Here is a 16,762-nt window from a genome sequence, read left to right on the forward strand (position 1 = left end):
GGTTCGGGTGAGGTAGAAATCTGGAGAGTTTCCAAAAGGATGGCTTTATTTAATGTTGGAGACATGCAGACACATTCTGTGTACAATCTGCAGATTCATCTACTCTCATGACTCTTCGTAGAAGAATGGTTGTAGCGGTCATAGCTACGGGAGCCTTTGTACAACTTTGTGGTGTGCACCTGTTGTGCGCTTTTCCTGGATCACGAGGCGCTTTGGGCAGTCAGTCATGCTCTGGCCTCATGGTTGGATTACTGCAATGCTTTTTATTTAGGGCTACCCTTGAAGAATATTTGGAAGCTACAACTATACTGAATGTAGGGGCACAGACAGTTCTGTAGACCATTGAGTGCCATCGCTGTTATGTGAGATAAACTACTAGCAAGTTTGCTTCTGGGTTCAATTCAAGGTGTTGGTCATTATCTCTGAAGCCCTTTGCAGCAGGGATCCCTGGGCCGCTGTCCACTACTAGAACTTGAGACCTTCCGAACTGGGCCATGGAAGAGTCAGGTGAATGCTCGTCTGCACGCATCCCCACTTGGCCAGGTAGCGAGCAAACGTGGGTGCACATGCTCCATTTGTGTGATCCCTGCCTCGCATTGAACCACATGTGCTTTCCAGCCTCTCATATTCTCTCCCCCCCCCCCAAATCCAGTCCACAAAGCTGGAAAGGTTGGGGAACTCTGCTATATGGCATGGGTCCAGGGTTTCTGAGGTGTCATCTCTCCCCAATGGGACTAGCCCGCCCCTCTTATTCCAGTGGAAAAGGCCTACTAAAAGGCTTTTGGGTGGCAGAGTCCAGTCTGCTGTGACTCCCTTCTGGAATATTTTCCCACTGGAAATGAGCTCTGCTTCCACATTGCTGGCCTTCTGGAGGAGACTAAAAAACTGGCTCTTTTAACTGGCCTGTGCCCCCCGACAGGGGAACGTTACATTGGGGAGAGAAGATGCCCATCTCCAGGTCATCCATCATCTTGGTTTTTAGCTTATCTATTTAACTCTCCTAACTTGAATTGCCTCACATTATCTTTTAAATTTTTTTATTATATTATAAGCTGCCTGGAGTTGCTAATGTCAGTGAGATGGGCAACATAAAAATGTAACAAATAAATAAATGTGTTGTAACTGAACAAATTAAATCTTTCTTCCTCTTCAATATTAACAGATTGATTATAACACAACCATGTGTAACAGGATTTGAGTTCATTGGATGTTAGCTTGGCTGGCATATATATACACATTTTTGGAAGGAATGAACATGAGGCAATGTAATTAAATAAAAATGGTTTGTGACAAACGATATGGCGGTGCTGGTGACAATGGAAATTTTGGCTTCATTGAGCTAATTTAGCCTTTGAGGCAATGTTGACTCCTGGACAGCTCCCTGCAGTTTTCTTGGCAAGGATTTCCATAAGTTGTTTGCCATCGTTGTCTTCCTAAGGCTGAGAGAAAGGGACTGGCCCAAGGTCACCCAGATGGTTTGTGCCTAAGTCAGGTCTAGAACTCACCATCTCCCTGTTTCTAGCCTGGTGCCTTAATCATTACAACAAACCGGCCTAGACAAGCCAGTTGATATAAAGATCCAAAAAGAACCATTATTTTGGTTGAAGGTAGAAAAAAGAACAGAAGAAATCCTGCTAACATATTAAGAATATTTTTATTGCTTTGCCCATTGAGGCATGTACAGTGCCTTATTACTTAGATTTACAGCATGCTGTGCATGTATCCTGTAACAACTACAAATTCTGGCAATTTAATTTTTTGGGGAAAAGCTCAAATAAAAATACCGTTTGGCCAATGTTGAATTAGTAATGATAACGTCTCCACCAGAACGGTGATTGACAGTTTAAGGAAAGCTATTTCTAAACAGAGCTATCAAGTGGTCTTCATTCTCCTCTTTCAAAATTGCCGGTTTGCTCCTGACAAATAATTTTTGTTAAACCTTTAACTCTGAATGTGAGTATATACATTGCTATAGTTTTGTTCCAAGTTACAAAGAGTTTAGACAGTGGAAGGGATTGTATAACAGAGGGATTTCATTGGAGGTGACTGAACAGAAACAGGCCCTGATAAAGATACTGCATTCAGTGAAAGTGGGTTGTGTTCCCTGACAACAGGATGGCTCATCTTTCTAGGGGTTTGCATATTTGGCTCAGTTTTTCTTTAAACTGTGGTGTGAGGATCCCTGGAGATTCCCCCAAGACCCTCTCAGGGGACAGTGAAATAAAAAATATTGGCCACATATTGAAAAAGTTTGCAGACATTTTAAATGAGAATTCTTTATTCTTTATTGGCCAAGTGCAATTGGCCACACAAGGAATTTGTCTTTGGTGCATATGTTCTCAGTGTACATAAAAGAAAAGATACATTCGTCACAAATCATAAGGTACAACACTTAATGATAGTCATAGGGTACAAATAAGCAATCAAATCATACTAGGAAACAATCAATATAAATCATAAGAATACAAGCAACAAAGTTACCGTCGTACAGTCATAAGTAGGAGGAGATGGGTGATAGGAACTATGAGAAGATTAATAGTAATAGTAATGCAGACTTAGTGAATAGTTTGACAGTGGTGAGGGAATTATTTGTTTAGCAGAGTGATGGCGTTGGGGGAAACTGTCCTTGTGTCTAGTAGTTCTGGTGTGCAGTGCTCTAGAGCGTCGTCACTCTTCTAATTAATCCTTTGTTGTTTAAAAAAGTACGTTTTTTCCCCACAAAAAATAATTTACATCAGTATTTAATGCAAGGGTGTCAAACTGGCGCCCTGTGAGCCAGATGCATCACACGCAGGTCCCATCCATTCCAGCTCCGCGAAGGGGAAAAAGTCACGATATATCATGTGACGGCAGCATAACGCCACAAGCTTTAACACCCGTGATCTAATGGGTTAAATATTGTTAAATATGATTGTTAAACAGTTGGGACTGTATCATTTCGTAATGTAGGTGAGCGATTGTGCATTTACTTTTTCGTGGCTGTAGCTGAGCGCTACATCTTCATAACCTTTAAAATGCTGCTAAGAGGGCAGGAATGTATAGCTGAAACCAATGGGAAAGCAGTTTTAAATGTTTCAGGGGCACATCTTGTAGCTCAGATTGTAAGGGCATTAGACAGTCTGAGAATCCTGCCTATAATGGCTGATACTGTTTGAGGACTCATGATCAAAAGCTTGAAATAGTACTTTGAAGTCAACTCAGGAGCTAAGAGCTGGAGAAAAACTAGGTATAAATTAGCATTATAGTCCTAAGTTGTTACTGAAAAAGAGCTTTTCTTTATTTTTCTTTCTTTCTTCTTCTTCTTTTTTTGATATGTAATTGCTAGTGATATTTTAACTTATGAATGGTATCATTGCAAGCTAGAAATAATTGCTGTAATAAATGTAGACTAGCACTTAGATTTATGACTTTTGTTGTGTCGTCCAAAGTGTTGGGACTAAAGAGAATTAAATTGCACATTAATATAGGATGGAAAGGAGAAACCCCCCTCTTTCAGTATCACATTGAGCTATTGAGAAGTGATTGTTTTTGAACATAATATAAGCATTACTAACTTCCAATAGTTCCTGTGGGTTTTTTTGGGAGGGGGAGAAACACATGCTAAGAAAAAACACTTTATTACTTCCTTGCAAGTTTAAGACCGGGATGCATATTGATGGGCATAACTCCTATGGATTGGCTCACAGCCTCACAGCAAAGAGTTCTAAAATTCTATTTGTTGCAGGTATCGCCCTGTTTAAAATAAGTAGTTTGAATTGTGTATTTTGGGATGCTTTGAAAAAAATTGTCTGAACATAGGACTGCTATAGGATTTCAAGATGAGTGCAGATATTCTGTACTTACAGTTAAATTATTTAAAGATGAATGTAAGAACCTTGTTAGATGAAGCTGTTGAGTCCAGCCTGCTGTTTTCAAGTAGTTCACAAATAGGACAAAAATGCAAGATCAGCTTCCTATTTCAATAGAGAAGGACTGCATCTCCAAAGGTAGCCAGAGAAATCATTCTCAGACAACAAAACCTTCAGGGATTAATAAAACTCCAAGTCTTGGGCTTGAACCCACACAGGCAGTTAAGAGAATAGCAACAGCAATAGCACTTAGACTTATATACCGCTTCATAGTGCTTTTACAGGCCTCCCTAAGCGGTTTACAGAATCAGCCTATTACCCTCAACAATCTGGGTCCTCATTTTACCCACCTCGGAAGGATGGAAGGCTGAGTCAACCTTGAACCTACTCAGATTTGAACTGCCAAATTGCAGGCAGCCGGCAGTCAGTAGAAGTAGCCTGCAGTACTGCACTTTAACCACTGCGCCACCGCAGCTCTTATAATATCTTATGGTCATAATATCCTGCCCCATCCTTACCAGTTGGTAAGCTTTCACCTCTAGTTTGGACTAAGTGAAAGGTCCAGCCTACTTCAGAGGTAATGTCATGTTTACAAAGCATTAGGAAATCCCACAAAGAAGTATATAATGTGAATCCCGAAACACAAATTATCACCACATATCTTGAAATGGCCGTTACTGCATTTTCAAAAAGTAGAGCAAAAAGAAATAAGTAAATAGGTAATAAACAGTAAGTTTGTTTGAAGATCTGCAGCCTGAATAGCAATAGCATTTAGACCTGTAAATACAGCCGAGTTACAGAGCATATTGGCCCCCAACAATCTGGGTCCCCACCACAGAAGGATGGAAGGTTGAGTCAACCTTGAGCCTGGTGAGACTCAAACTGCAGTCAACGGAAGTAGCCTGCAGTAGCATTCTAACCACTGCTGCCACCACAGCTCTTGGGCATTCATCTCTACATGTATCTGATTTATATTACATTTGGTGTTTTGTCATCAAGTGAATCCATGACTTGATCTCAGATATGGCAATATTTGTGTATGACCCATGCGTAGCGCTGTCTACATTCTTCTGGGAGGCAAGTCTTCCTAAACAATCTTCTAGCAATGATGGGCAACCAGCAATCCATAGCTTTAGAATCGAGATGTGTTTACAAAAAGAATAAGCCATTTCCAGGCTGGTTTTGGCCCTTAAAAAGACCTGAAAAATGGCAAAAAAAACCAGGCATGCGTGAGCTGGCTAGCGTTCCGGTGCTCCGGCATGCGTGCATTCCTGTTTGGGCACTTGGTGCCTAAAAGGTTCGCCATCACTAATATAGGGAGTCCTGTATATAAGTGTGTGCACAAATGTTCTCTGCATTGTAAGAACCTCTTGCCATTGGCAATTTTTGCCTGATACTAGGAATCTACTTCTTGCTCCCATTTCTTGCGACCCATTTCCTTCCATTCCTAAAGCCACCTAGTTCACTACTATAACATATTCCATCTAGCCCAGAATCCCATCCTAAGATGTGATCCTGTTACGCTTTTAGCTGTTTCTTGATTTGTGCACACACTGTTGCTACACTTCCCCTGCAACATTTGACCCCTTAATAAGTCCCCCCCCCCCACCCTTGCATGGCTGTTCACATTTTGCCTCTGATCTTTTGTCTTCATAAGACATTTGAAGCAGAAATAGATGTCAGGGTGTGTGTGTGTGTGTGTGCGCGCGCGCGCACGCGCTACCCTTCTGTAATTTTGATGCAGATCTAATAATAGCATCTTTACATTCTGAACTTAGTGTAGGGGAACATTGACCTAAAACGGTAGCGTGAAACAAACGGATTTCTTGTTTAGTCTCTGTATGGATTTTATGGTGCTATGAAGGAGACTAAAAATGTTGACAGACATGATTCATAGATGGAGGCTGTCTCATTTCTAAAACCCACATAACATTTTACCTATTGAGAAAACATTAAATTAACCGCTTCATTTAAATAGAAGTCTCATACTGAAGCTCCATAACTTAGAACAGGAGCTTCACATTTAGAATCTGAGTTTAATAAGTGAATTGAATGCTAAAAGAATGTCTGTGTTTTCTCTTCCTAGACTTTGGAGTTAGTGCATTTTTAGCCACAGGAGGTGATGTAACCCGTAACAAAGTAAGAAAGACCTTCGTTGGCACTCCGTGTTGGATGGCTCCTGAAGTCATGGAACAGGTATAAGACCTAGATATTTGCTATGTGTTATAAATAAAACATAAGGGAGTCCCTGTGGATTTTACTCCACTTGTCAGCATTCCAAGTAATGTACCCATTGAAAGCAGAACGCAGAGTCAGGCGGTTTCCTCAAAGAACAATTTATTTGGTACATCATATTGGCACAGATCTGGTGAAAACCGACTCTGAAAGTTCCGATGGTTTTCACCTAATTAAAAAGTGAAAGTTTCCCCCCCTGTCCCCCCCCCCCAGGTCACATTGGTCACATTTTCTAATGGTGGTGCTGGCAGGTTGCCTAGTTACTCCACTCCTCCTCTTCTCAGCCATTTGTTGGAATGACCTTGGTTCCCATAAGAAAACTTTTTATTTTGATGGCAAAGGCCAAGATATCAAAAAAAAAACAAAACCAAAAAACCTTCCCTTTCTCCCCCTCTGCCTTGTGGCAACCATGAAGCCTCAAAGATGGGCTAAGCCACGTTTGCTTCAGGGTTGACGCCGCTAGTCATTGCTGACTCTAGGGGACGGTGCTTATCTCTGTTTAAAGGCCATTGAGCCAGTGCTGTCTGAAGAAATTTCTGTGGTCATGTGGCAAGCATGACATCACGGAGCGCTGTTACCTTCCCACAAATACCTATGTATCTACTTATATTTGCATGCTTTCGAATTTTTAGGTTGGCGGGAGCTGAGGCGAGGATGGGAGCTCACTCCTGTCACGTTGCACTTGGGTCCTGAACCCAGACTGCTGGAGAAGCCCAGCGTCTTAACAGTCAAGTCACCACGCTGCCCTATTATATCATATATTGATTTAATATACCATTGCTAAATTAACTTTTCCGATTTATATTTTCCTTTGATAGGTGAGAGGCTATGACTTCAAGGCTGACATCTGGAGCTTTGGAATAACAGCCATTGAATTAGCCACAGGATCAGCACCTTACCACAAATACCCTCCAATGAAAGTAAGCCTATCTGGAAAATAAGCATGAAAATAAGCATGAAAAGTTGTATGACTAACTTTTCAAGTTTGGATCTAGAGCTTGTACAAGATCTGCATCAGAAGTGTATGTTGACCTCGTCATAGCTGGGACATGGCTGAGGACCCTGGTTATCGATACCTTCCTCCCAGATATAAGCTATCAAGGGTGGAAAAATGTTGATTCCCTGCCGTCTCACCTCTCCGTCTTTTTGTCTCCATCCCGATGATCTTTTTAGACAGGGTTTTCTTTAGCCGGGTATGGTTGCTGCGTCCTTTTGTGATTTAAAAACGATGGCACAGGTAGTCTTCAACTTACAACAATGTGTTTAGTGACCATTTGAAGTTACAATGGTCACATGACTATTCTTCACAGAACCGTTGCAGCATCCCCATGTTCATGGGATCAAAATTGAGATTCTTGGCCACTGGTTCATATCAATGAGGACTGCAGTGTCCCGAGGTCATGTGATCACTTTTTGCGACCTTCTGACAAGCAAAGTCAATGCAGAAAGCAGATTCACTTAACAACCAGATTACTAACTTGGCAAATGCACTGATTCACTTAACAAATGTGGCAAGAAAGGTGGTAAAATGGGACAAAACCAACTGTCTCGCTTAGCTACATAAATTTGGGCTCAGTCGTGATCATAAGTCAAGGATTACCTGTATTTCTGAGTACTACATGCTTCTCAGAGGCGGTATTCAGCCAGTTCTGACCAGTTCTGGTGAACCAGTAGCGGAAATTTTGAGTAATTCGGAGAACCAGCAAATACCACCTCTGGCTGGCTCCATCCCCATCTATTCGCTGCCTCCCGAGTCCCATCTGATCGGCAGGGCCTTCTTCTGTTGCCCTGCACTGGAGAACAGAGCTGGAAGGTAGGTTAGTGGGGTGGGGAGGGAATGGGGATTTTATAGTAGCAGATGATGTAACTTTTGAAACTGGTTCCTAAGTAATTTTTAGGGGCTCCATTGTAACTTTCACCAGCCATAAGTCCAGGATTACCTGTAGATCGTTCCTACTCCATGATATTAAAGGTTGCAAAATTGTTATTTCTTAGCGAGTACTTGTCTTGTCCAGGATCTTTGGATGATGAATATTTCTCCTTGTTTTTCCTTCAAAACTCTGAGGTGGACTGGAAGGAAAGATGTTGATTAGTGCTATAATCCACGTTCAGGTGGCCACTTGAAAATTGAGACTTTCTAGTCCCACCACTATCTAAATCTTCAGGGTTATTTTGGATTTCTGAAATTGTCATTTATATTTAGGCCTTCATGCCTAGTTTCAAATGGATTGGAATATATTCTGTAAAATGGTATGGTAGTTCAGAGTCAAGAGTATTTATTTGTGTTTCTACTTTATTATGTATGCGTTTCAATTATTCTCTAGCTTTCTTTATATAATACTGTAATTTGGTGTAATTTAAATCAATGTTGATTTGGCCAAGACTACTCTCCTAATTTTTTAATTTTTTATTTAAATAGGTATTAATGTTGACCTTGCAGAACGACCCTCCAACCCTGGAAACAGGAATAGAAGACAAAGAAATGACCAAGAGATATGGCAAGTCCTTTAGAAAACTAATTTCCTTGTGTCTTCAAAAAGACCCTTCTAAAAGGTATGGTGTTTTTAAAAAGGAGAGATGTAAGAAAGGGAGGCAAAGCATTTAAATGAGGATATAGTTTTAAATAATAAATATTTTAAATAATAAAGTATAGATTCTTTTCTACTTAAGTATAGAGAGATCAAGACGTCCATCCGATTGCTTTTTCTGAGTGACATGATTGGATATACTTATTTTATATTTATTTTATTTATGAAATGTATAGATTGCTCCAATGTGTTATGACTTTGGAAACTCAATATAATACAGAGTAAAAATACAATAAAAAACAAAACATGATCAAAAGTTCCAAAAAAGCCAACCATCATTTAGAACAGGAGTGTCAAACTGGCAGCCGGCGGGCTACATGAATCATGCGCAGGCCACACGCGCCCCAGCTCTGTGAAGGGGGAAAACGTCATGTGACTGCAACGCGATGTGAGTTTGACACCTGTGATTTAGAAGAACCAGAACATCACACAATGAGTTTATCACTCTAACTCAGAGTCTGAAGTGAAGTGATCAATAACTCCTCGTGTTTTCCCTGTGTTTAAAGGAGGTACTAATGAGTTCATTACTGGAGAAATACTCTTTGACCCAGAGCAGTGATGGCAAACCTTTTAGGCACTGAGTGTCCAAAGTGCGCGCCCCAACTAAACTGCAAGGCGTGGTCGTATGCGTGATAGAGACCTCAAGACCAGCGGGCTGGTGGGAGGTGCGTGTGCATGCGTCACAGAGACCCAAAACAACTGAGGTGACGGCACACGTGCCCATAGAAAGATGTCAACTGTACCAATAGCTCCTTATTGCACCATAGGATTAAAAATAGCATTGGGGGGAGGGGACTATAAACACTATAATTCTAACCATTTTAATTTTATTAGAGCTTGTTAATGTTGACAAATCTACTATTCTTTATTTTAAATTCAAAAGCATTGTGTTCATTATTCTGCTAACATGGCCAAGTAAAGTGAGTTTTATTTTAAGTATCAGAAAGACCATTACTTATTGTAGGATGTGAAATGTTTTCTTTCAGACTATTAACAGCATCAGAGTCCTAGATAATGCTTTACCTTCCCCATCCTTTCTCTTTCTCTCTCCCACCCATATCTCCCAATTAAGAAGAAATTGACATTATCTTGTAGCTGTATAAATAATTCCATCCTTATGGGGTTGCTGAGAATATTTCTAGCCACTAGATGGTGGAATTGCTGAAGGCTGATCAAAATTAAGCTGGTTTTTTTTTTTTTTTCATAATCGGCAATCTAGTCGAACAGAGGTTCTAAATGCTTTTATGTTAAAAATGAAGTTGGGTTGAAAATAAGTATGTTTGCAACCTCCAATTCTTTATGAAAAACAATATAGGTGGGATAAAAATCAGATAAATAAATACCTTAAATGTAAATCAGATTGCCTCCTCTTGGCTGCTTTTGATGCAACTGATTGTCCGTTGTTTTAGAGTGACAGTTGGAGGGAAAATTTATCAATTTGCATCTGAAATTTATTAAATGAAGTTTATTAAACTGAGATTTTTACTATATGTAAATAGGTTGGGAGATGCTTCATTTATTTTCTTTTTAAAACAATCTTTCCACATAAAACAGTACATTGGATTTACATTCATGACAAAATATGATTTTTTCTCAAAGAAATAAGTCTACATAGCAATAACAGTTAAGCTTATATATGGTCTCGTGGAACTTTACAGCACTCTCTGGGCAGTTTACAATGTAATCTGGGTCCCCATTTTTCCCACCTTGGACAGATGGAATCCTAAGTCAACCTTGAGCATCATCAAGATCGAATTCCAGGCTGTGGGCAGAGTTTGACTGCAATACAGCATTTTAACCACTGCACTACCAGGGCTTCTGGGAACAGTTGACATAGGTCGCAAGAAATTGTTTAAACAACTTTTTAATATGGATAGCAATATTAATAAACACATGTTTTTAAAACTGGCGTTTTCATCATTTAGATCTTATATATAAAGTGTAATTATCTTTTTTTTTAAAATGAAAACACAGGACATTGAAATCAAATACACGTTCTTAATACTTTTCACTGGATGTTGAATGATGAATTTTCTAAATAACATGTAGTAGTCCTGGTCCATCAAGACAATGCGGTAATGATATTCTAAATTGCCTTTTTTATATCTGTCTTTTAGGCCTACTGCAGCAGAACTTTTAAAATGCAAATTCTTCCAAAAAGCAAAGGTAAAAGATTTAATTCAGCAAGTAAATCATGATTTGAGATCAATATGAATGCTTCTGCTGCTTGGAGCTAGACTTAATTATAACAATCTTGACCTTTACAGACTAGAGAATACTTGATTGAAAAACTACTTACAAAAACACCCGATATAGGACAAAGGGCAAAAAAGGTAAGGTTCCTTGTAATTGCTTTCAACTGTTGTTTTTCCCCCCCTTTTTTTGGAAATTAATGCATAATAAAGTCGCAGTTATATTACTGATGGTCGCTGTGCATAATTACAGATAGTCCTCGATGTACGACCACAATTGAGCCCAAAATTTCTGTTGCTAAGTGAGACATTTGCTAAGTGAGTTTTGCCCCATTTTATGACTTTTCTTGCCACAGTTTTTAAGTGAATCACCACCATTGTTAAATTAGTAACACAGTTTGTTGAGTGAATCTGGCTTCCCCATTGACTTTGCTTGTCAATGAAGGTCCCAAAAGGTGATCACGTGACTCCGGGTCACTGCAACCATCATAAATGTGTCACTTGCCAAGTGTCTGAATTTTGATCACATGACCGCTGCGGTTGCTGCAACGGTCATCTGTCAGGCATGACATCATTAGTGTGAAAAATGGTCATAAGTCACTTTTTTCAGGGCTGTTGTAACTTCAAACTATCACTAAATGAACGGTTATAAGTCAAGGACTACCTGTGTAGTGCTGTGAAAGGGCAGGCAATATGTGGCAGCTACTTTCTTCTGATATACTTCTTGAGCTCCAGGTTCAGCATTTGGACAGCTACCATGCCTGAATGCATAGAGAACTTGTGACTAAATGTTGCTGAATCACAGCTCCAATTATTCCTTACGATTTATTTATGGGAACATCTGGTGAATTATAGGTTTCCCATTCCTGCTGTAGAGACACCGAACTGCTATGCTAAGTGCAGCAGAACTGAGGCCTTGTGGGTTACAGAGATTGGCAGTTTTATTATACTGTTTTGGCATAGTTATTGTATGTAGTGGTATAGTAACAATAGTGTATTTGTATGTTTGGTGGGGAGAGAAAAAGCAATGAAGATGTGGATGGGTTTTCTAGAAGATCGTCTTTATTGCTGCCAACGGCATTTTAGCAGTGATTATTAACTTTTTTCATAGTTTAATTATTGTTAGCTCCTTTGAGTATATTCATTGGAATAAAAAGTTGGTATACAAATAGTGTAATGAGATAAATGTAGCTATTCTTTTAAGTTTAGGAGGCTGAGATTTTCTTCTGGGACTTTGGGGTTTTCATTTTTCCTTTCGTATAAAGCTGTTGTGGCATTTGCAATTAAGGAAAACATCACATTCAGGCTAAGAATAATAGTACAGTGGCCCAGAGATAATTCTTCTCTTGAATTCTAATCAAAAGAAGGGAAGATTTAATTGAACCTCAACCTGTAAGTAGATCCCCTATTAAGCAATATTGACATCTCTTCGCTGTGTAATAATGTCTTGTTTAACCTTCTCCAACCTGGGTAGTTTCATCTTGTCAGCTTCAGTCAAAGTGGAAATCATATGGGATAAGGAGAATTGTTGTACAAGTATTTGAACAATTAGTAAAGACTAGTCAAAACAGCCATGTTATATAGCATTGATTGCAGCTACTCCCTGTTTCCTTTTCTATTATGTTGCACTGTGTAGGTATGTCTGTGAGAGAATGTGCCAACTTTTTGAGGGAGGCAAGGTCGAGAAACAAAAGCGGCAGGGATTCTAGAAACTCTCTTTATTGTTACAGGTTAGAATAACAAAATCTTGGAAGCCTATCAGTTTTACTCTACTCCCTCATATATCAAACAAAATAAAGGCAGGGCTATTTTAGAATTCTTTATCACATTTTTCAGTTCCTCGGGACTGTGTTTTGACAATTGTCTTCCCTGAATGGTTCTTTGCACCAAGGGCAGGTCTACATTCTGTCATAGAGAGACCGGAAAGAGGAGATTTGACATTAAATTAGCTCTTCAGCTGTCGCAATACTACAACTCCCAGAATTCCCCTCTTAGCACCTGTCTGTTTCTGGTTTGAGTCTTTGTGTTTCTTTGGCAAAAACGGATGCAGAAATATTTTTGCTAGCTTAGCTTCTGAATGTGAATCTATATGAATGATGAGAATGAAGTTTCTTCTTCAGATGATAAAGATGCTTTTTATGTTGCTGACCTTGGAGATGTGCTGGAAAAACACTTGCAGTGGTACAAAGCCCTTCCTAGAGTTTTTTCATTCTATGCTGTCAAAAGCACATAAAAATGCAATGATAGCATTGCTATAGTGAAGACACTATAGGGGTAGGATTCGGTTGTGCCAGTAAAACTGAAATACAACTGGCCTAAAGTGCTGGAGTGCCCTGTATAATATATGCAAATTCATGCAAGCAAGTCTCTCAAATTAAGCATGCTGCAAATAATGGTGTACAGATGATGACTTGATAGTGAAGTTGAGCTGATGAAAATTGCAAGAGTGGTGGCTCAATAGGGATGCAGTAGCTAAGGTGCTGATCCCGTCGATCAGAAAGGTCGGTGGTTTGAAACCCTAGCACTGTGTTAATTGATTGAGCTCCTGTTACTTGTCCCAGTTTCTGCCAATCTAGCAGTTCGAAATCACATAAAAATGCAAGTAGAAAAATAGGGACCACCTTTGGTGGGAAGGTAACAGCGTTCCATACACCTTCAGCGTTTAGTCATGTTGGCCATAGGACCACGGAGACATCTTCGGATAGCACTGGTTCTTTGGCTTAGAAACAGAGATGAGCACCGCCCCCTAGAATCAGGAAGGACTAGCACATATGTGCAAGGGGAACCTTTACCTTTACTTAGATTCTGATATTTCTGACCTTCATTGTGACAAAACAACACCTCAAGCCTTCCCCCCTACCTCAGTGATCAGGTGAAGTCCATAACTTTTTTTTTAACCCTTAAGGAGTGTATAGATCACTTATGAGCATATCTTTCTAACAAAGGCCATAAATAATAAATCTAGCTTGAAATGACTTTCTTTGCTAGGCCTGTGACATTGGGGATGGAAATTGCAATTGGTTTGAATTGTTTTGATAGCTCTTCAAGTAAGATCTCTTTGCAACAGATGTCCTTAGTATTTAAAATAGCAAATTACCACTCAGTCTTATTCTTCTTTTAGTACAGAGAAATGTACTGATAGGAATTCAGACTGTCCAGGAACAGCCACTAGATGGAGCAGATTGCCTGTTGTTTTTTCAAATGAGCCAATAGGTACCTGCCTGTTAAGATTCCTAACTTTGGATGGAGTTGGCAGAGAGTTGATTTTCTATCAATAAACAACAAATCTGCTTAGTCCTTTTTTTAGTACAAGTAGCCTGTATTTGAAAGCCAAAACATACCAGTACTTTTCTTTCCTGTCTAAAGGCCAGCTAGTAGGTCATTTTTGAAGTTGCAGATGTCGCAAAGCAGAGCTGTTCCATAAATATTGCAAAATTCTGGTTTTAATTGGGTTGGTTTTCAATTCTATTTCATATCAGTCAATCTGTTTTCCCCAAGATTACATCCTAGTTCAAAATATATTTATAAAAGTATCCTTTAACATAGACATTCACTTTAAAAATTAGAGAAAAAACGCTCCCCTATTGCTTTCTGTTACCAGGAAAAAGTGATGGTATTGTGATATATAACTTATTCAGAAGAGGTCCTTTTATTAAGTGCAAAAGCCTTAAAGCAAGCTTTAGAAATCTTAAAAGGCTATTTTGAAAACTGACTCTGGTGCTCTCTGTGTGTGTATGTGTGCGCATATATATGTGTGTACATGTGCATGATTTGCTAGTGGTCTCAGTTTTGTCCCTCTGATGATTCTCCTTTAGAATTGCGTGGAAGCATGTTTTGCTCAATTAGGTTGCTTTGCAAAATGCTGCCGTGGCATAGCAATAGCCCTTAGACTTATATACCGCTTCACAGTGCTTTACAGCCCTCTCTAAGCAGTTTACAGAGTCTGCTTATTGCCTCCAACAATCTGGGTCCTCATTTTGCCCACCTCGGAAGGATGGAAGGCTGAGTCAACCTTGAACTGGTCAGGATCAAACTGCCGAACTGCTGGCAGCCGGCAGTCAGCAAAATTAGCCTGCAGTACTGCATTCTAACCACTGCGCCACCATGGCTCATGCTTTCCAGAACTCAAACATTGTTCTTTTCCAATTTTAAGATATTTATCAGTGTCTTGATATTTGTAAATAAACATAGAGCTTGATTGAGTAGGTATTATGTACTTGCAGGTTTCTGTTGGAAAGATATTTAAACATGGGGTTTATTTTTTTCATAGAAGAAAAAGTGCCCCAGTTCTTTTTGAATATTTCAATTGAACTTGCCAAAGCAAGCTACCACTTTTGTAACTTTTTTTTGTTTGATTGATTCAAGAATCTGGCTTAACATTAGTATGTGCCAATACATTTGAAGGACAGACCTGAAAATCATTATGTATTGTGAATTTTGTCTATCAATTTCTAATTGCATATAATTGTTTCTTTTTTAAAAAAAACTTGTAAATGACTGATTTATCAGGGCATGAGAGCAGCAGTTGTTACGGTGAATTGTTTTTGTATTTATTCCTAAAGTATACAGCAGAGGGCAGTAGTACATTTGCTAGTAATAATATTTGTACAAGTATATACTAAGAGCAGAGAATTGTACATTTCATGCTAAAAGGGAAAAATGTTCTTAGTAATTGGTAAAACTGTTAACATTTTATTTTCTAGATCTGTCCTTTTTACAAGTATTCTATAGGCTGTACAAAAAATCAGCCCCATACAAAATTTATTACATAAATATAAATACATTAAATATGTATATTGCTAGTTATTTTCTTCTAAATATATTCTTATTTTCTAGAGGTATGGTTTTTGAACATTTCTAAATTACAATAATTTGTTTCTGAAAAAATAGATTAATAAAACTAATAAAACCTAGTGTAATTAGCCAATGAGGTCTGACTTTTACTCCTACCTATTGCATACTATTTCATAAGCAAAATTGTAATAATATAGAACATGCTGAATACATTTAATAATATTATAGAATCCCAAATAAATAATGCCAAAAGGAATGTTGATGAGCTGTGGTCCTGTAACTGTACTAACAGCTCTCCTCTGTTGGAGTGGCATGGAGATTCCCCCCCCCCCAATTGTCTGAGAACTGTTTTCAAAATGAATCCTATGAATTGCCCTTAATATGTTGGGTTTAATATGGTTCTCTTTGTAGTGTATATTCAGGGCAGCTTTTTTCCCAACAAAGTACCAGCCAGATATGTCGCACAAACTTTCAAAGAATCTCCATCCATGTGTGGAAGGGAAAGACTGTTCCAGAGTTTGACTTATGTACTAGGAGTTTACTCCTTTGGAGTTGTGCACCTGGGTTGTTAAGTATTATTTCACTTGGCAGAATAACATGCTGTTTTTTAATTATGCTTAGTGATTTTCCTCCATAATCCTCAAAGATTAAACCAAACCGGTTTAGCTTGGGCTAAACATTTATATTACATGTGCTAATTTAAAAATACTGAATAGTTATTTTTTATCATGAATAGACCTGACATAAACTAAAGTTAGGAATCAGGAATTTATAACCTTGTTGTACATTGCTCCTTCCCTTTCCCTATCTTGTGCATTTGCTGTAAGCATCTGAAACACATGATGTCATTTTTGTTACGTTTAGCATAGATTGGAGGGGACATACAAAAAGAGACTCAATTATGGTTGCCACAAGAGGGGGAAGTTTAAAAACATCATTTCTAAGCCCACTTTGAACTCTTTTAGGCTTCTTTTTTCAGCCGTTAAGATCTTGTGGCTGGGCAAAAATGAAAAACTAAATTCTCTATAAGGTTCCCCTTGTTTATCTAGTCTACTCTATTGGGTGATTTTGCAAATATTCTAAGCCTTTGGAGGCATAAGTGCTT

At 38.9% G+C, this 16,762-nt stretch overlaps 1 protein-coding gene across 2 annotated transcripts in view; it reads left to right on the plus strand.

The window, feature by feature from the left end:
- Nucleotides 1-16,762, plus strand: part of STK39 (serine/threonine kinase 39) — a 127,932-nt gene that overhangs the window by 60,841 nt on the left and 50,329 nt on the right. For both annotated transcript variants that reach the window (XM_014063738.2, XM_014063740.2), the window contains exons 6-10: nt 5,935-6,044; nt 6,902-7,003; nt 8,503-8,636; nt 10,789-10,837; nt 10,939-11,004. In XM_014063738.2, the coding sequence (XP_013919213.1) occupies nt 5,935-6,044; nt 6,902-7,003; nt 8,503-8,636; nt 10,789-10,837; nt 10,939-11,004 (461 nt within the window). The remainder of the gene's footprint in view (nt 1-5,934; nt 6,045-6,901; nt 7,004-8,502; nt 8,637-10,788; nt 10,838-10,938; nt 11,005-16,762) is intronic.

The sequence above is a fragment of the Thamnophis sirtalis genome, unplaced genomic scaffold (assembly GCF_051295495.1).
Source record: "Thamnophis sirtalis isolate CommonGarterSnake01/CBP01778 unplaced genomic scaffold, rThaSir2_p1.2 scaffold_1, whole genome shotgun sequence".
NCBI classification, from domain to species: domain Eukaryota; kingdom Metazoa; phylum Chordata; class Lepidosauria; order Squamata; family Natricidae; genus Thamnophis; species Thamnophis sirtalis.